The sequence below is a fragment of the Malurus melanocephalus genome, unplaced genomic scaffold, assembly GCF_030028575.1.
Source record: "Malurus melanocephalus ecotype Western Australia unplaced genomic scaffold, MMel_1.1 scaffold_806, whole genome shotgun sequence".
Lineage (NCBI taxonomy): Eukaryota > Metazoa > Chordata > Aves > Passeriformes > Maluridae > Malurus > Malurus melanocephalus.
In genome coordinates, this window is record NW_026624038.1 from 74,920 (window position 1) to 96,120 (window position 21,201).

The window sequence follows — 21,201 nt, forward strand, 5'->3', positions numbered from 1 at the left end:
ATGAGGCCACGCCCCCCGCTCCGCCCCGCTGGCCAATGGGACGCGGGCGGGGGCGGGGCGGGGGCGGGGCTTGTCCCGCATTGTAACTCTTTGAAGTACCCAGAAAGCGGAAGGGGAGAAAGTGGGTGCGCGCGCCGCGCCGGGGATGGGGGGGGGCTCTTAAAGGGACCGCGCACCGCAATCTCGGTGCCCCTCTTCCCCTTCGTCCCCCCCCACGCTCACGGGAGGAGGTGCTCCAACGCCCCCCCACARCCCGCTTCGCTCTTGTCCGCCTCTGGATACCCACACCCACCCGCCCAGCGGAGGATTGGGGCACCCACATGAGGGAAAACACGGGGGGTGGATGCTCCAGGGGGGGCAGGGAAGAGATGGGAACACACTGCGGGGAAGAAGGGAGAGGGATGGGGAATACCTGAGCTGTCCCCCCAGGCTCRGAGAGAAAGGGTTGGGGCACCCATGTCACCCTGGGGGTATAGAGTGTCGGTACCCGGGGGCATTCCCTGATCTGTCTGTACCCGGAGAAATCTTGCTCCCGGGATGGGGGTGGTGATGGAGACACGGACATGGACGCAGGCTACCCAGCCAGACTGCTGGGAGGCCAGAAGGGGCACCCGGGGCCCTGCATCCCTCGGCAAAGCCCAGACCCTGCAGAACGACGGCTGGGAGACAGGAGATTCCCTGGGCAAACACACGTGAGGAGTGTGGGCAGCCTCAGCACACGCCCGGGGGGAGTCAAACTGATCCCCCACTGCCCAGAACCCTTGGGTGCCTGTCGGGACCCCACCGTACCCACACAGGAGCGTGGTGACCACCAGGCCGCTCAGCACATTCCCGTGCCTCAGTTTCCCCCGAGTGAGCTGGGACACTCCAGCCAGTCGTGGGCAGCCAGGCCAGGGCACCTCCAGCCCAAAGCGGCCGCTGGCCCCCTCCCCTCACACCGGGGCCGCGGCGGCGAGGCCCAGGCGCCGGCATGTGCTCAGCCCAGTGGAATGTGCCAAATCACTCCCAGATGTGCACGGCGGCCAGCCCGACCCCCCTGCGCTCCCACCGGGGCCACCGGGGACCCCTTGAGCACCGCACCGCGGGGCCGAACCCATCACCGGGCGGGCCCGGTCCCCGTCCCGTCCCGCGGCGTCGCGGCACCGACGCCCGGCAGCGCCCCGGCGGCGGGGCGGGCAGGAACGGCGGCGGGTGCCAGGGCGCGGCAGGAGGTGCCACGGGGACAGGGTGGCCGCGTCCCCGTCGCGCTGAGGCCCCGCGGAAGCTCGGGCGGCGCGGGCGCGGCGGGGTCGTGCGGGGTCCTGCCCCGCACCCCCGGCCCCGGTGCCAGGCGGGAGCAGCCGAGCGGAAAGGGGCTGTCAGATGGAATCTGGGTGCCGGCGGTGACGGCGCGGCGGGAGGCGGCCGTGCCCGCCACGTGGCCGCTTATGTAAGGAGAGTGCAAGGGAGGACAGCGAGGCGGCCGGGGCACCGGGGACACCGCCGAGGGGACACCGAGCCCCCGCCGCGCTCGGCCGGACACGCACGCGTGGGGCTGCTGGGCGCTGTCCGGCCCCGTGGGCACGGCACGTGTGMGCGGGGACAGGGGACACACGGCCGCGCGTGTGTGGCGGAGCAGGGGGACAGGACCCCGGCGGCCGCTCTGCCTCCCCACGCCGTTGCCGGGTGTCCCGGGGTGTCCCCACGCCGCTCCGCTCCCGCCGCAGCGCTGCCAGCCCGTGGTGACGAACGGCTCCGGCGGGAGCTCCGGCACCCACGCGCCTGGATCCAGCTGCGCCATCGATTTTTCATCCACTGCGGCAGAGAGCGGAGCTGGGGCTGGCACTGGCGTGGCCAGGGGGGCTGCGTCCCCCACGCTGTCCCGGTGTCGCCATCTCCGCCCATACAGCCAGAGCACCCCAGGGACAGTGCCAGGACTGACAACCCTCCAGCCTCACCGTGGGGTGCTCTCTATGTGACAGGCCCAGATGTGGGGTTGTCCCCGTGCCCTGCCTGCACCTGCCCGTGCCACCGTCACCTCGCCCATCACTGCGGGGTGACACAGGGGGACAGAGGGAGCAGGATGCCTGCCTGCATCACCAGCGCGTCACCGCGGACCCACAGGCTGCCAGGCGCTTCCTTCCTGACACTGTCACTGCGTGCCCTGTCACCGTGTGCCATGTCCCCCGTGTGCCATGTCCCTCCCCGGGGCTGGACGTGGCCGCCGTGCTCCGTGGGCAGCTGGGGACCCCCGGGCAGCCCCCGCTATCAGCCCAGCTCTGCCCACGGGCGGGACGCTGCCGGTACCCGCTCAGCCCCGGGTGACAGGTGGCAAGGTCACAGCGCCCGCTGAGCCCCACGGCGTGGGGAGGGGCAGGGACAGGGTCCCCCCCGGTCCCCTGAGGCGGTGAGGGCACAGGGACACAGCCCAGAGCGGGCACAGCCTGGGCTGACCCCGGCGCCCGCCCGTGCCGCCGCACACGTCCGACACATGGCAGTGCCGGCTATAAATAGCGCCGGCAGCCAGGGCTGAGCCTGCTCGGGGCCCTCGGGGCTCCCAGATTCCCCCGTGCCCCCCCTGCCTCGGTTTCCCCACTGCTCCCCACACCCAGCGGGGAGTGATGTGTCCCCAAGGTGTCCCCTGGCCCTGCAGCAGCGGGGAGGGGGGGCTGCCCAGTCTGTGGTGGCACCCAGGAGCCTCCCCTTTGTGTTCTTGTGCTGGGTACCCAGTGCTGGTGTCCSCCTGTCCTGTGCCCTGAGGGGATCCCACAGGCCACAGAGGCAAGGGGGAGCTGGGACACAGCAGGGCCACCTCAGGGGCTACGGGGAAACTGAGGCACACTAGGGATTCCGCTACATCCTCCCYCTTCCACAAATACCCCATCCCTGGCCAGGAGCTGCTGAGGGGCTGCAGGGGGTCCTGGGGGACAGGGTGGGATGGGCAGAGGTAGGGTGTGATGGAGGGACGTGGGGAACAAGCAGAACCTCCTCCCCTTCCACTCCCTCCCCTCATTTTGAGCCCCCAACACCCCCCCGCAACRAGGAAGCTGCAAAATTAGGTCAAAGCGTCCATTATTTAACAGAAACGGAGGAGCTGGGGCCGGGAGCTGGGGGGGCGGGCTGGAGCCCAGGAGAGGGGCGGCAGTCCAGGAGAGGGGCTGGGGAAGGCAGGGCCAGGTCCCCAAACCCTGGGGCAGACAGGGATTGGGGGGATCGGGTGAAACAGGGGGACAGAAACCAGAGCTGAACCAGAACGACTTTATTAACAGCAGGAGATAAAGGGGTCCCCATTGTCCCTMCAACCCCRGGGGTCCMTGCACCCCCTCTGCCACTGCTATGGGAAGATCCTCCTTGCAGCCAGAGGGGTCCAGAAGGTTCCGGAGGGCCACAGAAGATTTGGGAGCAAACACRGTCCATGACTCGTGGCAGGTGCAGCATTGGACCTCAGGATCACAAACCGGGGTGCAAGGGGGGCCAGGAGCACCCACCATTCCCTGCAAAGGGGCTGGGGGGTGTTCCAGCCTCCTGCCTCAGCTCCCACCACACAGAAATAATAATAATATAACATTAATAATATTACTATATTAAAAATATTAATAAAAACAYCCCAGACTGACAGCCCCAGGGGCAGAACGTGATGAAAGGCAAAGACGGTGGGAGCCATTTGTCTGCTCTTGGCACAGCGGTGAAATTCCCCCTGGGGCCATGGGGAGGGGGCTGCTGGGGGGTCAGTGCAGCCCCTGGGCCAGGATGCTGCCCACCAGCGCYGTGTCCTGCAGTCTGTGCTCCAGCGCTGCCTCCTCCAGCGCCAGGGAAACCTGGGGGAGGAGAACAGAGATGGTCAGCCCCACATTGCCAGATCCCACCCCGTTCCCATCACCATCACCAAACCCTGCCCTGCCAGCCCACGGTACCTTGGCCAGCCGGGCCTCCTTGGCTTTCTTGAGCTCGAGAACACCGCGGGAYTCCAGGAGGGTGACAAGGGACAAACATTCGGCCTGGTCAACAGCGGGGAGCTGCTGCCGCCGGCACACCTGGCTGTAGGTGTCGTGGAGCTGGGGAGGGCAGGAGGGGGGGGTTACACCACAGCAAATCACCCAAGGGACACCCYAGGGACAGCCACTCACGGAGAGGGTCCCACGGCCACTCACCTTGCCCAGGGTGACCTCACGGGCGTGCGAGTGCCGGGCAAGCAGGAGCAGGGAGCAGAGCAGCACCTTCTGCTGCAGAGGGAAGGTGTCCTGGGCCCCCCGGGATCCCCCTGCCAGCCGGTCCCCAAACACCTCCGAGAGCACCCGGGAGATGTGCGGGAGCCCCACGCGCTTGGGGACGGGGGACACCRGGGAGTCACCTGTGGGACAGAGAGGGGATGGCAGGGAGGTGAGAAAGAGGTGAAAATGGAGAGAGGTGCCCCAAAAAGGGAGCTCAGACTCGCACTGAGGTGACGTGGAGCAGCCCCCAAAAGTTTTGGCTCTGGCAGCAGCAAAGACTCACCCCCAGGGAGCGGCTTGAGCAGGGTCTGGCCTCGCACCTCCAGCTCYACCACCTCCACGGCGCGCCTGGGGAGGGACAGCTCTGAGCCCCGGGCAGAGCGAACAGCCCTGCCATGGGCACTCTGGGGAATCACAGGGACCGAGCTGACCCTGGCACTGCTGGGTTTGGGGCACACACTGACCTACAAACATCCAGGGCTTTGCGAGCATCACCGGAAACCGCCGAGACCTTGCGGGCACAGAACTGGAGCGCAGCAGAGTCCAGGACAGGGTCACCGGCCACCTGTGAGGCACCGGGGCAGTCAGTGCTGCCATCCATGAGGGCAGAGGGCCCCCTGTCCCCACTCCTGTCCCCACTCCTGTCCCCATTCCCTGTGTCCCCACCTGCCCCAGGCGCTCCTGCAGGATGCGGGTGAGCTGCTCCTTGGTGTAGGGTGGGAAGTGCAGCAGGCGGGGGCTGCCGGCCGGGTGGGCTCCCAGCCTGGCSAGGCTCCGGTCTGTCAGGTCCAGGGCATTGGCCAGCCCTGCAGGGTGAGGAGAAGAGGARGATGATGAGGACTGTCCTCCAAGGAGGAAGCAGGAAGGGGCTGGAGAGGCAACTCCCTCATCAAACCCCCAAAAGAGGGAGGGTGCCCAGGGCAGCAGTGCCAGGCTCTGCACACTCACCCACGAGGACGAGCCTGGAGCTGGGCAGTTGGGGCCACTCAAAGAGGGTGTAGAGCACRTCCTGGCCTTTGCTCTCCAGCTGGTCCAGCTCATCCAGCACCAGGAGGCTGCRGGAGAGCCCAAATCAGCCCCTCAAAGCACCCGAAGCAGGGAGAGCAGAGCTGCTGCCTCTCCCAACATCCAGGGGGGGATCCCACACCACCCACCAGAGCCAGGGAACTCACACCATGGGTCCCTGGGCCATCAGATGCTTCTCCAGGCTCCGGACACGCTCCCGGCCGGTGGCTGYGGGCAGCCCCAGGTGCTGTGCCAGMGCAGGGAACACGCCGTGGGGGCTGCCCAGTGCCATGCAGTTCAGCACCACGGTCCTGCTCCCGGCCAGCTCGTCCTGCCAGGAATGGGAATGTTACACTGGCCCCTGACTGCTGCCCCCAGCACTCACAGCAGCCCCATGGCAGTGGACACAGCACAGACCTTGCAGTCGAGCAGAACGCGGCTCAGACAGGCGGTTTTCCCTGTCCCAGGGGCTCCGGACACGTAGAGGCTGCCGGGACRGTGCCCCAGGATGTGATCCCGCAGGAACTGCCGGAGGATTCCCGTCTCCCTCTCCCTGCCCTGGAGCCGGTCAGGCACGGCTGCGTGCAGCACCTGCTTGGCCCGCTGGTAACAGGAACCTGGAGAGGGAGGGAGAGGGCTCAGGGAGGAGTGGAGCACTGCTGGGACCCCATCCCACCCTATTCTCACCCTCATCCATATCCCTGCCTTCATGTCTATCCCTAGCCCCATACACCCAACCCTATCCCTGGCTCCATCCCCACATCCCCATCSTYTGCTCCACCCTCAACTCTACCCCTTATCCATATTACCATCCCTATCCATTCCCCCATCCCTATCCCTATCTCATCCCCACATCCCCATCCCACCCATAACCCCACACCCAGCCATACCCACACTCACCTTCCTGCCTGAAGAGCTGGGTGCGTGGGTGCCCCAAGCTCCGAGGGGTTTCTGGCCCCCCATTCCGCGGGGATGGCTCCGGGCTCTTGGGCTGCTCSGGGGAGGTTGAGGGGTCCCCGAAGAGCAGGCGACGGCCCCGGTTCTCCTTGCTGCGCTTGGCCGGGGAGCCRGGCAGGGCATGGGGGACGTTGCACAGGTTGTCATCACCTGCAGGGGTGACAGGCTGGTGGTAACACGGGGCTGCTCTTCCTAGGGGTTCAGCGGCCCCCAAAAATCTCGCGGGAGCAGGGATCTTCCCCCCCGAAATGGGGGTGAAGCCACAAACTCAAACACATCTGCCCGCCCCAGCCCCCAGGGATGAGAAGGGGGATGCGCCCCCCACCATTCCTGGAGGGTCCCAGCAGAGGAGGCAGAAGAGGGACTCACCCAGGCGCTTGCGGGGGCTCAGAGGTTGCACTTTGGGGCTCAAAGGCTGCGCTGGAGCCCGACCTGAGCGTGTGCCCGGGGTGGCCTGGCCGGGGTCGCTGCGGCCCGAGGCTTTGGGGCGCGGCGAGGGGCTCAGAGCAGAGCTGTCGGGGTCACTCTTGGCCGGGGGTGCGGCGAGGCGGCGGGCGCTCCTCGTGCGGGGGAAGCCGATGGTGGGCTGGCTCTGCGGGCTGGTGGTGGCCATGGTGGGGGCTGCGGGAGGAGGCGGTCAGAGGCGGGRACCAGCYGGCCAGRTGAGGGAGAGCCCCAGCCCCGCRGGTCCCGGCCACCCCATACCTCCCMGATCCCCGCCCYYASCCCTCTGCCCCCCATCTCTGTCCCTCGTGTCCCCTCCAAGCCCCCTCKGGTCCCCTCCGGGTCCCCGCGCTGCCGCCACCAACCTTCTCGCGCCAAATCAGCCCCGGCTCCGCACTTCGCGCCACCAGGCCGAGCTGGCTCCGCCCCCTTCGTCCTATTGGCTGCACCGCCGTCTCCGCCGCCAATCGCCGCGGCCGGAGGCAGGGCCGCAACAGAGCAGCCAATCAGCGAGCGCAGCCGAGGCACRGCGGAAGGTGCCGAGCGCGGCGTGCGGGGCATGCTGGGAGCTGTGGTCTTGCGGCGGATGCTCAGCGCTCCCAGTACTCCCAGTATCCCCAGTACCCCCCAAATGCTGCCTTCCCCGTACTCCCAGTGCCACCAGTACTCCTATAYTGCCTTTCGAATGCCAGCCAGTCGTGTCTCTCCGTGCTCCCAGTACTTCCCACCCTTCCTCCCAGTATTCACCGCTCCGCTTCCCCCATGCTCCCAATGCCCACGCCCCCCAATCCCCTCTCCCGCTGCTCCCAGTACCCACAATCCTCCTTCCCCGTAGTCCCAGTGCCACCAGTAGCCCCCATCTTGCCTTCCTCGTGTCTCTCTGTGCGCCCAGTACCCTCCATCCCTGCTGGGCTGCAGAGGGCCCTGTGCCCGGCCCCTCAGRTATCACCCCCAAGAAAGAAAATGAGGTTCCTGGGAAACCTCTCTTAGACAGTGTCCTTGACATCATTTATCACTTTATTTATTACTTTTATTTAAATGCAATTTCCAGCTCCTCCAAATTCCTTTGTTCCCTTTTAAAAGGGCCCCTCGCTCCGGGAGGGGCAGAACCGTGTTGAACCTTCGTTTATAACCCAAAGGGCAGCGCTGGGGGGGCTCAACCTCTAGAGAAACCCCCCACTTACCCCTCACCCACCTTGCTCCAGCCTCAACAGGGAAAGGTCCATCATCATAGAAAAAAATCCCCTGAAAGAGCCCCAAACCGCCTGGGGGGGTGCAGCCCCCCCCTGCGACCCCTCCCCTTCCTTTACAGGTACAAAGAGATCAGTAACTACGTTAGTGTGACCCCCCCCGCGGGAACACGGAGAGTCCGGCCGGGATCACCCGTCGGACAGGGAGTGTAAGGCAAAACATCACCGGCACCCCCGGCACGGCCCCAGGGCCCCTCCACACACCCCCGATGCGCCAGACTCCATAGAATGCCCCCCCCCCCCATGTAATTAGTGTTTTCTTGTTAAAATGTTTAAGTTTGGAGGGGTCAGCAGTGAGAGCCAGGGGAATCCCGGGGGGGAGCGCCAGGGGAGCAGCGGTTTTGAGGGGGGCACATGGGGGTGCCCCCCATGTGGGGTCAGAGGAAAGGGGGTCCCCAGCAGCCCAGTGCTGTCAGGGTCCCCTCGGATGGTCCCACTCACATTCCCTCCCCCACCTCCACTGGCTCCTGTGCAAAAAAGCAATGGGCTGTGCCGGGATAACGAGGTTCCGCCGGGATGACGAGGTTCCACTGGGATAATGAGGCTTTCCTGGGATAASCAGGCTCTGCCGGCCTGTCCCTGCTCCCCCTTGCTCCAGGGGTCTTGCAGCACGTCCATCCCCTGCCCGACCCCAGCCCCTCTCCATGAGCCCCGCTGGTCCCAACAGCCGGCACACGGCTCTGCCCCGAGTCCCGTGCCCAGCTCCCAGGTGGATCCCGACCCGGGATCCGTGAGGAGGAATGAGGGATGGACCCATCCAGGCTTGCCACGAGGTCACCGAGTCCTGGGGGGTGCATAGATGAGGTGGGGCTGGCAGAGAGCGCTGGGCTGGGGGGATCCGCTCGTCCTGGGAAAAGCGGAGAGGCTGGGAGTGTGTCATGCAGGATCCGGGGGGCTGGGWGCTGGGGGGGTCCGGCGGAGGAAGGGGAACGAGGTCCATGTCTCTGCTCTGCAACAATCCAACTGCACAGCCCGCTTTCACCTGGGGATGGGGGGCAGAGGGGGGGCCCCACGCGTAGCTGGAAGACAAGGAAGCCTGTTGGAAGAGGGAGCTCCGCAGAGCCAGATCCAGCACGTCTGCTTTCCCTCCTCCACACCCCCGCGCCAGCTGCCGGCCCCCCCCCTTCCCGACCTCCCCGCGGAGATCTGGAGCCTGGGATTTGCGCCTGGCAGCAGCCGCTGCAGCCGCACCGAGCTCGGGGCTTTTCAAACCCGCATTAAACATTCATGGCTCTAAAAATAAACGAGCATCCCATTCTCCCCGGAGTCTCCGCCGGGATCCGCAGCGCTGACGCGCGGCACCAAGGGCACTTTGAGCTCTGCCGGGTCCGAGTGCCGGCGCTCGGGGCCCATCCTGGAATACACGGGGGGTCTGCACCCCTCAGCCCCTGCCCAGCCCCAGCTCTGGCCGCAGGATCCTTCAGGATCCCCTCCAGTACTGAAGGTGCTCAGCACAGTCAGGAACGAGCCCTGCGGCATTTCCCAGCAGGCAAACYGGGAGCAGGTGGGATAGGACATCCGCACAGCCCAAATTTCTGGCTCCCCCGCAGCACAGAGAGCTGCTTTCAGGGCTTGGTACCCCTGGGAATGTGGCTCAGCACCCAAGGCAAGGCCGCCGCACCCCCCGCCCCATCCAGGGACAAATAGGACAGGGCCAGCCACAAGGGCACAAGAGGGGACAGAGATTTTGGGACACCCTGTCCGCCTCCTCACCTCTGTTTGTTTTGCTGGGGTAGATTCTCTGGAAGTATTTATATTCCTCTGGGGCTGGGAAGTCTTCGACAGGATGAAAGGAGTATTTGGATTCAAAGTCATCTGTGAAGAAATGGGAAAAGGGGCAGGTTGAGGGAGGGAGGGGGGCTCTGGGGGAGCCTGGCCAAAGCCACAGGGCTCGGCTCTGAGGGGGATCCATGCTCGGCTCTGAGGGTCCCACTCACCCAGGAATGCTCTGACGGTGGAGATGGAGTCCCGGTGCCCGTTCCGCACGGGCGGCGGTGGCGGTGGTGGCCCGGCCGGGGTCCGGGTGGGCGGYGGTGGGGGCTTCCCCCGGCTGGGGGGCTCGGTGGGGCCGTGCAGTCTGTAGGGAGGTGGGGGCGGGGGGGCGTCGCGCCCTCCGTTCCGCAGCATCGGCGGTGGGGGCGGTGGGGCTGCAGGGACAATGGGGACAGYGGGGTGAGCACYGCGTGGCATTCCCGGGGCAAACCCAGGGACATCCCTCGGAGTGTTCTGGGCAGCTGCTGCGCCAGACCGCGGCCCAGGGATGCTCCTACGCGTGCCCGGAGATTTCCAGCTCACTTCTGACATCTGCATTCCTCATCCCTCCACCAGCTGCAGCGCAGGGACCAGCCAGCCCCGCTGCACCCCGGCTCACCGCCCACCCCAGGGGCTGCTCCAGCCCCACATGCTCCCCGCACAAGTCTCCCCGCACCAGAGGGGATCCCAGGAGCAGCTACGATCCTGCACATCCCCGAGTCTGCGGGCAGYGGCTCCACATGGAGCCAAGATGCTGCCTGCCAGGACGGGAAGCCACATCCGCAGYGTCACCGAGGCGGTGACAGGACCCGCAGCCCCTCTGACCCACCTCTCGCTCCTACCCAGCCTCCCGCAGAGGCTCGGTGGCAGTTCGTGCTCCTCATTAGCCTAATTACAGCYGGGCTGACAGCGCAGATCCCCAGCCGTAGCTCTGAGGAGGGATTCTGGCAGGGCCAGAAGGAAGGAGCAGCTTGGCAGGGGCCCAGGCAGGAGCTGCGGTCTGGACACGGAGCCCAGGAGCGCACGGGGGGGCACCGGGGCGCAGCCAACGCCAGTCCCAGCCATGGGGACACGCTCCTGAGGGCTGCAGCACCCAGGGAAAGGCTTCTCCCTGCTCTGCCATGGCTCTTCGTACCCTCCCAGTGACATTTAKGAAGCTCAGGGGAGCAGCCACAGTACACACAGCTCTGCTCTGCCAAGTTCTCACCTCCCACCCCAAGAGAGCATGGCCAGGAGCTGCCCAGCCACAACCCACTGCCAACACCAGGTCTGGAAGGAGCTGGATGGACACGGGACATGACATGGGACATGTGTTAAACATGGCACTGCAACTACTGCCCCAGCTCGGCCCTTACACCACATGCAGAAGCCTYGCTGTGCCCCAAAGCCGACTTGCCCATCACCTCCCACCAACCCCTGATGACCCCAGCTGCCTCCAGGCACCACGGAGCGAGTGCCTCTTACCTGCTCCACGGCTCGGGGGGTCTCTGGCCGGCGGTGGGGGGCGGCTGCTCTGCAGGGACGGGGAGGCAGCAGTGGGCGGCGGCGGTGCCAGACCCCGCAACGGGCCCGGCGCCTTCCTGTGCAAGGAGTTGTGTCTCTGCGGCAGCTCCGGGGCCGCCTCGCTGCTGGGGCTGGAAGGGCCGTTGGGGACACCGGGGGGTTGCCGGTACGGGGGAGGCGGAGGGGCGAGAGACTGGCCCTGAGCCCCTGACCGGAGACTAACTGGGGAGGGAGGGGGTTTGATGGGTGGTGGGGCGGGGGGTCCGTCCCTGCTGCCGGGCAGGCGCTGTCCCGGGGTGGGCGGCAGCGGCTTCTCCCGGTTGTAGGGTGAGGCCTTGGCGTGTGCTGGAGGAGGGGCCGGGGGGGCGGCGGCGCGGCGTCCTGGCGGCGGGGGCGGCGGGGCTGACGAGCTGTGCTTCATGCCGGTGCTGCCCGCRGTGCCGGGCCGGGACAGGTCAGGCAGGGAGGGTCGCTGCGTGCGCGGCAGTTCCGGTGGGGAGCCCCGGCTGCTGTCGGCATCGTCCTGAGGGCGGCTGTTGCTGGCTGGCACRGGAGGCCTGGGGGCGGCTGCTCGGGAGCCAGGGACTTGAAGGGTTTGTTTAGCGGAGCTGTCTGCGAGGAAGGAGAGCACAGTGAGGGGTCGGGCAGGGCACGGGAGCAGTGCTCTGTTCCTGTGCAAAGCCGTGGCTGAGGAGGGCCAGGCCGCAGGGATGGCTGTCTGGCACAGGCAGGGAGCTGGCACCAAACACAGCCACACATGGCTCCTCTCTCACCACTCTACTCTGTGGCCACCACAGAGAACACACAGAGTTCAGCACCACACAAAAACTGCACCCTCTGAGAGGTTTGTTTGTGGGAAACTGAGGCACGGAGAGGGCACAGCCAGCCTGTGCCATGCATGGGGTGTGATTTGAGGTCCTGCCTCTGAATAGCTGAAACCCCCCAGGGAAATACAGTAAGATCCTCAACCCCCTCCTGCTCGTGGCCCTCCCCAGGGACCCTCACACAGACCAAGGGCATTACCTGTGCTGTCCTTGGCTCCCACAGGTCTGAGCTTGGGAACGCCGCCTTGGAAGAGGCCACCCTTGGGCTGGATGGCGGCTGAGCCGGAGCCGTAGCTGCCGCCGCYGCTGCCCTTGGGCTCTGGAAGGAGGGAGGCAAAGAGGTTAAGCCTGGAATTATCCGCTCCTCCAATGAGGAGCTGCTGGGAACCAGATGGGYGAGTGCCCTGAAGGGCACGGCAGTGCCCAGCATGTGGCCGGGAGCCTTCTGGGCACTCACTCTCCAAGATGGGTGCACTCCTGTCATTGATTTGGGTCACTTTCCTGAGCTTGGTCCCTTTACAGATGTCCTGCAGGAGAGCCCCGCGGCCCCGCTGCTCCTCTCGGCTCAGTTTCGGCGGCTCCGTGTTCGCCTGCAGAGGAACAGCAGCTCAGCACCTCCCTGGGACCCCCAGCGCAGGCACAGCCCAGCTTCACATTCCCACCTCCCGGAGCACACCACCCCTGCCACAGCCAGCCTCCTCCAGAGGCAATTCCTCTGGCAAATGGCCCCATGTGGGGACAGGCCACCTGCCCGCCCAGCGAGGTGACCCCTACCTGACTGAGGGTGGGGGGTGGCGGGGGGCCGGGGGGCGGCGGCGGGGGAGGAGGGATCGGCATCCTGGCGGCTCCGGCTGCTCAGTGCTGGGGGCAGGCCTGGGCACTCATGCCTGCGGGAAGGGAGGAAGCGGTCAGGGAAGGCGGGGAAAGCCGGTGGTGAAACACAGCCCCGGGGTAACTGTGCCGGTGCCCTGTGCCCGAAGCTGGTGCAGCTAGAGCTGCTCTCCCAGGTTCTCACAACACCCTGGAGCCAGCACATCCCCACCCCAAATCCCCAGGGCCCCCACAGTGCCTGTAGCCAAAACCCAGGATGTATCTCACACAAACACTTCACTCGGCAGAGAAAACCCGGCCACGCTGATCCTGCACCATCCTTCCAGCTCCTCCAGCTGCAGCCGGAGGCTGCTCACTTGGGAGTGTGACAGTAGCCCGCCAGAGGCATGGCCAGCACTGGCAGGCAGCCCCACGGCCATGGCCGGGGCAAATCTGCCAGATGGCTCCAGCTCCGCAGCAGCTGGAGCAGCACGGGACTGTGGCTCCCATCCCCGAATTTCCCAGCCTCCTGCCTCMTCCATCAATAACCCCCCAACACCAAAGACTCTCTGTGCCCCACAACTCCAAAGCCCTCTCAAAGCTGTCCAAGCAATCAGGAAAACTAGCGTTCCCAGCACGGATCTGACAACGCTCCAACCCAACCCATCACATGCCCAGAACGAACCTGTCTGGCACCGCAGCTCACCTGGAACAGCTCCCGGGGCTCYGGTTGGCACCAGAGACAGAGCACAGAGAGAGGGGGGACAGGAAGAGGAGCCTGAATCACKGGGAGGTCACAGGCCCTCGTGCCGCTGACAGCAGCGCTCAGGTAGGGCTGTTCTGTAGAACGGGCTCAGGAAATTGGAATGTGATGACTGGAGGCCTTGCTCACCACATGGAGACTCCCAGTGCTCGGGACAGACCCTGAGGGAGGGGACAAATGTCCCTCTCTCGGCCACAGATGTCTTTCCCCCAGGAAAACCTATTCCACAGTCACTAACGGGAACCACACCACCAACAGGAGGTAAGGACAGGGCACTTTCACACTCGAAACTTCTGATTTCTGAGCCCTGACCTCCAAGGGCAGGTGACAGAGGGCACGGGAACAGCCCCTACCACAGGGAAAGTTCCTTTGTGACTCAGGTTTGTACCACGTATTAGCAACCAGATCCCTTCTCACAATYATCTCCTGCTAGATAAACTACAACTTCCTAATCCCACGGGACACAGGTCCATCTTCTGTCAGACATTCCCAAGGTGTGAGAACAGGAAGCACAGAGCAGCAGCATGACTGCCACACCAATGGCTCCCCTGCCCTCGGGCAAACCACTGGCTCTGGGRTTCAGGGAAATAAGTAAATAAATAAATATTTAAACTGTCTTTACATTAAAATCAGCTCTTCTACACTGTGAGAACTCCTCAGCTGCAGCCTTTCAGGAAGACATTCCTCCCTCTATCTTCTGGCRTTTCCCAAGTCAGCCAAGATTCCCAGTTCCCCAGTGCTCTCCCCTAACAGAAGTGGTGCTCCTTTGCCCCAGCCCAAGTTCAAGGCCTTGCACCAAGGAGCTGAGATCCATTGATCCCTCTGGATGTTTCACAGTTGGGAATGACACGCAGCAAACCCATCTGGCCTGTGCCTTTCCCACCGGAGCAGGATCACAGACAGCTCCACACGTGCCTGTCTGGGACATGTTGGAACAGGAACGCTTTTCCCTGTKCTCCTTCCCACCCGCAGTGGGATCGGGGCAGCATGAATGGCTCCGGGCAGAGCCTCAGCCATGCTGGATCAGCTGCCTGAGGGAATTAGCAGGGATCCAGCGGAGGAACACGCCAGGTAATGAGACTCCTGACTCGGGCTCGTGTGTCACAGCCCTGAGCCAGCACAGGAGTGATGCCAGGGCCACCACCTCTGTTCCCGACCCACGGGAACGTCACGCATTGTGTCCCCGCTCTGCTCCTGCGCCAGCTAGTTACTCCCAGGGTGACACTTCCCTCGGTGGCCCTGTGACAGGGACACATCTCACAGGCAGACAAACAGGGGTTTGTCAGCTGGCACAAACCACCCAGTGCCACCCGTACCAGGCCAGCGCTGCTGGGGTCTCTCTGTGTGACCTGCTGACACCCTGTGACAGGCACCGGACAACCCACAGGCACAATCCACAGGGACAATCCCACAGAAACAATCCCACAGGGACAATCCCACAGGGACAATCCCACAGGAAAAATCCCACGGGAAAAATCCCACAGGAACCTGTGGAAATGGGGGTATTTCTACAAACAGACCACAAGTCACTATCTCCCCTCTAAGGTGCCCTTACAGCGCTCGGATCCAGGCTCTGACCTAGAAGAGCAAGAGGAAGGGAGGGAAGAGTTTAAGCTAAAGCAGCTTGAGGATAAACTGGAGCTGAATTCCCGAGAAACAGGTCATTCCGTTTCGGCGCACGGCCCCGTTCGGGCTGGGGATTAACAGCAAAGGTCACATTGAAAAACCAAAATCGAGAGGCCCCGAACTAGGCACARGGCTGGGAAAAGCCGAGAGCTCCGGGTGGGAATGGTGCCTTTGAAATACAGCCTGGATCTTTCATGTGCAAGAAGACAGACCCAGCTGATACAGATTAGGGAGACAGGAGCTAAATCCTCCAGGAAAAGAAAAAAGGGGGGAGTTCTCCTCCCAGCACCCCTTCATGCCTGGCAGAAGCCATCCCTGTGAACAACGACTTCTCCTTCTCCTTTGTTCTTCCTTACCAGGACCCTTTCACCAAGACACATCAGAGTCTCTGAGGGCTCCATGTGCTGTTGTGGCAGCTCCCTGTGCTCACAGGGAAAGTGGCTGGGAAGAGCTGAGTCCAGAGACACCAGCASATCAAAGCTAGGCTGAGGCAGGAGGGGCAGGTTTACACAGTGCCTTTGCTTTTCCTACTCAAACCAAACCTCAGGAAACCTCTGAGCAAAGCGTGAGGAAAACACGGTGTGAAAAGCTGTCCCCTGGGAGTAGGGAGAGGTCAGGAGATCGAGGTGACCCTGTGGAAAGCTCCACAGTCTGGATCCCACCATGGCCACAAACCTCTCGGCAGCATTTTGGATCAGCACTTCCCTGTCACCCCTGGGATCAAAACATTATTAAATCCCAAGAACTTGACATTCAGCTGCCCCTTGTCCCCTAAAAAACAGCAGGATTGGGCAGATCCGGCCCGGCCAGGGAGACACGCCACATTTTCCAGGCATTTTTCAAGTCCCTGTTTGCTGAGGAGGGAATTGAAACGCCCTCCCCAGCAGCAGCCCCCATCCCGCTYATCCCGGGGGGATTGCTGCTGGAGCAGGACAGGCAGCAGCAGTGACCTTCAGCCGCCTATTTCCTCGCTTTTCAGGGGGATTTGGGCTCCGGGCGGATTTGTATTTCACATTTGCAAGCCCGAGCTGCAGCGCCTCATCCTCAGGGAGGCTTTGAACTGCAGATCAAGAGGAATTTCCACCCTCTGATGTCGGTGCAGAAATGCGGCCRCACCGGTTTGGGAACGACTTCCAAGGCTGGACCTCTCCAACACCCGCCCCCGCGCCTTTATCTTCCCTCTCTTCCCATCCAAACCCGCAGTTCCTCGTTACCCCCTCCCAAATTCCGAGCCTGTCCTCCGCAGCAGCCTGACATTCCTGCCCGCTCCCGAGGAGCTGAGGATGCTACATAAATAATTTATCCTGAGCGACAGCCATCGCAGGATTTAAGGTCATTCAGGCTTTTAAAAATCCTATCAGCATGCTTCCCGAGCCGAGCTGCCAGCTCCATTTGGAGCATCCCGCGGAGCCGGCGCATCCCTGCGTGCAGACAGACAGACACGCTCCGGCCCCGCGGGATCCAGACGCTCCCTGTGAATTATTAACAACCCGCGGGCTCTGACGAGGCGTTTTTAACCAAAAACCCTCAACTCCTGAGTTTGTAATTCCTCAGGGACGAGCTCCACTGCCTCAGTTTCCCCATCCATCCATGGCTTCCACAGCCTCAGTTTTCCTATCCATCCACAACTTCCACATCCTCTGTTTTCCTATCCACAGTTTCCTCGGCCTCAGTTTCCCTATCCAGTTTCCTCAGCCTCAGTTTCCCTATTCAATTTTCCCATTCCCAGCTTCAATTGCCTCAGTTTCCCCATTCTCAGCTTCCACAGCCTCAGTTTTCCTATCCATCCACAACTTCCACATCCTCTGTCTCCCTATCCAGTTTCCTCGGCCTCAGTTTCCCTATTCACAGTTTTCCCATTCCCAGCTTCAATTGCCTCAGTTTCCCAATTCCCAGCTTCCACATCCTCAATTTTCCTATCCATCCACAACTTCCACAGCCTCAGTTTCCATATCTATCCACAACCTCCACATCCTCAGTTTCCCCATTCAATTTTCCCATTCCCAGCTTCCACAGCCACAGTTTTCCTATCCATCCACAACTTCCACATCCTCAGTTTTCTTATTCAGTTTCCTCGACCTCAGTTTCCCTATCCAATTTCCCTATGCAATTTCCTCAGCCTCAGTTTCCCCATTCACAGTTTTCTCATTCCCAGTTTCCACAGCCTCAGTTTCCCCATTCCCAGCTTCCACAGCCTCAGTTTCCCCAGCCCTGGCTTTCCCATTCCCAACCACACAACCCCTTTTTGCTCCCAGCTCATCTCAGGTCACTCAGCAGAGGAAACCTTTAATCAGGAGCAAGGAACCCCGTCCTGAAATTCCACTCAGCAGCAAAGGGAAAAGCAGGAAAAGCCCGTCCCGCCAGACCCGCAGCCTTCCCTGCCCGCCCCCCCTTTCCCGAGGAGGCAAAAGGAAGCCGGGAAGGGAGAGGTGGCACACGAGGGGCTGGGCAGGAACCGCTGAATTATTCCAGTGGGAGGAAGTGGCGAGAGACGCGGGGACTTCCCGGTTCCTTTGAGCCGGAGCTGGGAATTCCGGGTGCAGCAATCCCAGCAGARTGGAATTGTGATCCCGATCCACCAGCCTTCAGCATCGTGGGCAGGAAGGCTGCTGGAGTGGGAGAAGGGAGTCCTGGATGTGTTTCCCTGGAGCTCCAGTGTTGCCCAGAAAAGYTGTGGCTGCCCCATCCCTGGAAGTGTTCCAGSTTGGACAGGGCTTGGAACAAGCCCTTCCAGTGGAAGGTGGGATTTATGGTAATTTCCAAATCAAATCAATCCAGGATTCCACGAAACTCTGTGTCCATGGGCATTCCTAAGCCACCACTGGTTCCAAAAGCCGACTCCCTCCTTCTTCTGTACCCTAAATAAGGACCCCAGACAGACCCCAGTGCATCCCCAGCCCTTGCTGGTTCTGTGCACCCACAGGGTGGGAATCCAGGGGTCTCTTGGGAAGGGTGGAGGGGGCCAGGGGGTCAGTGTCAAGGTCAAGAGGAGTCCTGGGAGTCAGTATGGGGGTCCCAGGGGTCACAGAGGGGGTCCAGGGGTATCCTGGGAAGGGTGGAGGAGTACAGGGGGTCAGTGTGGAGGTCAAGAGGAGTCCTGGGAGTCAGTATGGGGGTCCCAGAGGTCACAGAAGGGGTCCAGGGGGATCCTGAGAAGGGTGGAGGGGTCCAGGGGGTCAGTGGGAGAGTCAGTGGAAGGTCCAGAGGGTCAGTGGAAGGTCCAGAGGAGTCCTGGGAGTCAGTATGAGGGTCCCAGAGGTCACAGAGGGGGTCCAGGGGGGTCCTGGGAAGGGTGGAGGGGTCCCAGGGATCATGGTAGGGGTCCCAGGGCAGACAGAGGGGTCACACTGGGGGTCCCTGGCCCCTGGTGCTGCCAGTTCTGGACACTCCCACAAGGGGTCTTGGGGAGGGAACACTGAGCGACCTAAGGGTCAGGGGAGAGGGGTCAAGAAGGTCATAGGGGGAGTCCCAGGGGTCATAAGGGGAGTCCCGGCGATACTCTAGGGTCAGAGTCTCTGAGGTGGGGGTCCCAGACCCCCAGCCCCACCATTTCTGGGCACCATCAGGCTGGGAAGGGGTGGAGRGGTACAGGGCATCAATATGGGTGTCTCAAAGGGGTGCCAGAAGTCACAGGGGGGTCCCAGGGCCCCAGCCCTACCAGCTCTGGAGACCCTCAGGGTGGGGGTCCAGAGGGGTCCTGGGGAAGGGGTCCCTGAAGTGACCCAGGAGTCAGGATGGAAGGGTCCAGGGGTCAGGGTGGGGGTCTCAGGGCAGTCCCAGAGAACACCATGGGGTCGGGGTGAAGGTCCCAGACCCTGCTGGTTCCAACCACCCCAAAGATGGGAGTCCAAGCAGGGGTGGAGCAGTCCAGGAGGTCAATGTGGGGATCCCAAGGGACGCACAGGGGTCACAGAGGGGTCCCAGGCCACTGCTCCGGCCAGTTCCAGGCACACCCATAGTAGGGGGGTCCTGAGGAGGGATCCCAGAGATGATTTAAGGGTCAGGGTGGACGGGTCAAGGACAGTGTGGGGGTCACAGAGRAGACCCAGGGGTCAGAGTGGGGGGTCCCCATGGTGGGGGGGTCCCAGGCCCCCAGACCCACCGGTTCTGGGCACACCCAAYCTGCGGGTCCGGGGATGCTCTGGGAAAGGGTCCCTGACGTGAGTCTGGAGTCAGAAAGGTGGGGAACCTCACAGGCGCCCCAGGGGTCAGGGTGGGAGGGTCCAGGGGGTCAATGTGGGGGCTCCAGCCCCCCCGGTCCCTGGCACTCCACAGCCGGCCCCAGAGACCCCTCAGCCGGCTCCGAGAGCCCTCAGCCGGCCCCGGACAGCCCCCAGACCCGCGCAGGCCTCAGCGCACCCCCCGCCCCGCCGGCCCCGGGCTCTGCACAGGCCCCACACGCCCACCCCAAGCCACCGCACCCCTCACAGGAGCCCCGCCGCCGCAGTCCCGGCCCCCCGAGCCCCGCGAACCCCGGCCCGGCCCCGGCAGTCCCCCCCGGCCCTCCCCCGCTCACCCGCGGCTCCTCCCGCCGCTCCCGGCCCCGGCCCCAGCCCCGCCGAACGAAATGGCGGTCGTGGCTCTTCTGCGCCTGCGCGACCGAACAGGATGTRGGCGGGGCACGGTGGGGCCGCGGCGCCATGATGAGGAGGTCGARTGGCCATGCGGGAAGGGCGCGTTACCGCCATCTTGGGAAGGTCACRCCGGTTTTGTGACAGTCCAGTGCCRCCGCGTCCCGGTGACCGAAGGGAGAGTGACACCGCCGGGAAGAGATTCACTGCTCTGTGCTAAAACGGCGCTGGAGAGCCGCGGTGCCGCGACTAAGCGCGGCTGCTCCCTCCGTTCCGCCTTTAMGCCATATTGAGAAGGTCGAACAGACCCTCAAGTAGTCGCCATGTTGGATGGGTCGACGGGGGAACCCTGGCGGCTGCCATGTTTGGAAGGTCGGGGAGCGGCTTCGCGCCATCGCCATCTTGAGAAGGTCGGATCCACGTGGGCACCAGTGACGTCATCGACAATGAGGCTGTGACGTCATCCCCATCACATCATGACATCAGAGACAGGAGCCGGGACAGACTTTTATTGGGGCTCCCCGCCCCACCCCCAGCTTGATTTTTTGTTGTTGTTTTTTTTTTTTTTTCCTTTTTTCCTCCTTTTTCTTAAAAAATAAATGTACAATTCCGGACAGCGGCGGTACAAAATATACACGTCTTGGGGGGGCGGGGGCGGGGCGCACATACAAAAATAAAGGGGACAGGGGGGACATGGGCCCCACCCCCCCGGGGACCCCTTCACCCCAGCCAGGGGAGGGGACAGGGAAAAGGGGGGAGATGCGCCAGGGGGTCCCCAAACCCACAACCCCCCCCAAGGGTGGGGACAGCACCCAAGGGCCGGGGCTGGGCAAAGTGCGTCAGTGCTGGGGGGCTCCGGGCCCCCCGGGGGGGTCCCCGGGGTGGGGGGGTCCCGGGGTTTGGGGGTCCCGGGGTGGGCCCCCCCTCACTGGCTGCCGGGCTCCAGCTTGTAGGACAGCTCGAAGAACAGGTTCTGGTTGTCGATGACGCGCAGCTGCCGCACGTAAGCCTTGGTCTGCAGCTGGGACGGGGACGCCTCCATCTCCAGGCCTGGGAACGGCCCCGGAATTGGGGACAGAATGGGGATGGAGAGATGGGAAAATGGAGAGTGGGAATGGGGGTGTGGGGATGGAGAAGATGAGGATGGAGGGGATGTGGGAATGGGGATGGAAAGAGGGAAGATGGAAGTGTGGGATGGGAGATGGGGGAATGGGGATTGAGGGATGTGGGGATGAGGGTTGGGGATGCAGGGATGCAGGGATGCAGGGTTGGAGGAATGGGGATTCAGGAATGAGGATTCAGGGATGCAGGAATGAGGATACAGAGAAATAGGGATTCAGGGATGAGGGGGCAGGGATTTAGGGTTAAAGGGATGGGGATTCATGGATGCAGGATTCGTGGATGCAGGAATGGGGATACAGGGATGGGGATTCAGGGATGGGGATTCAGGAATGGGGGTGCATGGATTTAGGGATGTAGGATGAAGGGATAGGAATTCAGGGATTC

At 63.4% G+C, this 21,201-nt stretch overlaps 3 protein-coding genes across 5 annotated transcripts in view; all 3 read right to left on the bottom strand.

The window, feature by feature from the left end:
• Nucleotides 1-3,239: 3,239 nt before the first annotated feature.
• Nucleotides 3,240-7,169, bottom strand: CDC6 (cell division cycle 6). The gene is made up of 12 exons (XM_057385283.1): nucleotides 6,962-7,169; nucleotides 6,522-6,773; nucleotides 6,096-6,302; nucleotides 5,613-5,812; nucleotides 5,363-5,526; nucleotides 5,139-5,245; nucleotides 4,857-4,996; nucleotides 4,655-4,755; nucleotides 4,474-4,538; nucleotides 4,131-4,330; nucleotides 3,894-4,034; nucleotides 3,240-3,797 (listed from the first exon to the last, which is right to left on the bottom strand). The coding sequence occupies exons 1-12, from the start codon at nucleotides 7,155-7,157 to the stop codon at nucleotides 3,708-3,710; spliced, it is 1,863 nt and encodes a 620-aa protein (XP_057241266.1). The 5' UTR covers nucleotides 7,158-7,169; the 3' UTR covers nucleotides 3,240-3,707.
• Nucleotides 7,170-7,573: 404 nt separating this feature from the next.
• WIPF2 (WAS/WASL interacting protein family member 2) lies at nucleotides 7,574-19,724 on the bottom strand. Of its 3 annotated transcripts, none has more exons than XM_057385278.1 (8): nucleotides 13,442-14,908; nucleotides 12,700-12,812; nucleotides 12,383-12,515; nucleotides 12,125-12,244; nucleotides 11,063-11,713; nucleotides 9,784-9,993; nucleotides 9,560-9,661; nucleotides 7,574-8,865 (listed from the first exon to the last, which is right to left on the bottom strand). In XM_057385278.1, exons 2-8 carry the CDS (start codon nucleotides 12,760-12,762, stop codon nucleotides 8,825-8,827), a joined length of 1,320 nt encoding a protein of 439 aa, XP_057241261.1. In that variant the 5' UTR covers nucleotides 12,763-12,812; nucleotides 13,442-14,908; the 3' UTR covers nucleotides 7,574-8,824. The 3 variants fall into 3 exon arrangements, with proteins under 3 accessions (XP_057241261.1, XP_057241262.1, XP_057241260.1); XM_057385279.1 differs by having other exon boundaries at nucleotides 13,421-14,908; XM_057385277.1 differs by lacking the exon at nucleotides 13,442-14,908 and adding an exon at nucleotides 19,641-19,724 and having other exon boundaries at nucleotides 7,575-8,865.
• An 896-nt stretch (nucleotides 19,725-20,620) lies between these two features.
• The window catches only part of RAPGEFL1 (Rap guanine nucleotide exchange factor like 1), a 9,605-nt gene continuing 9,024 nt past the window's right edge, over nucleotides 20,621-21,201 (bottom strand). Inside the window, exon 16 of the mRNA XM_057385286.1 lies at nucleotides 20,621-20,745. Coding sequence (XP_057241269.1) covers nucleotides 20,621-20,745 — 125 coding nt within the window. The remainder of the gene's footprint in view (nucleotides 20,746-21,201) is intronic.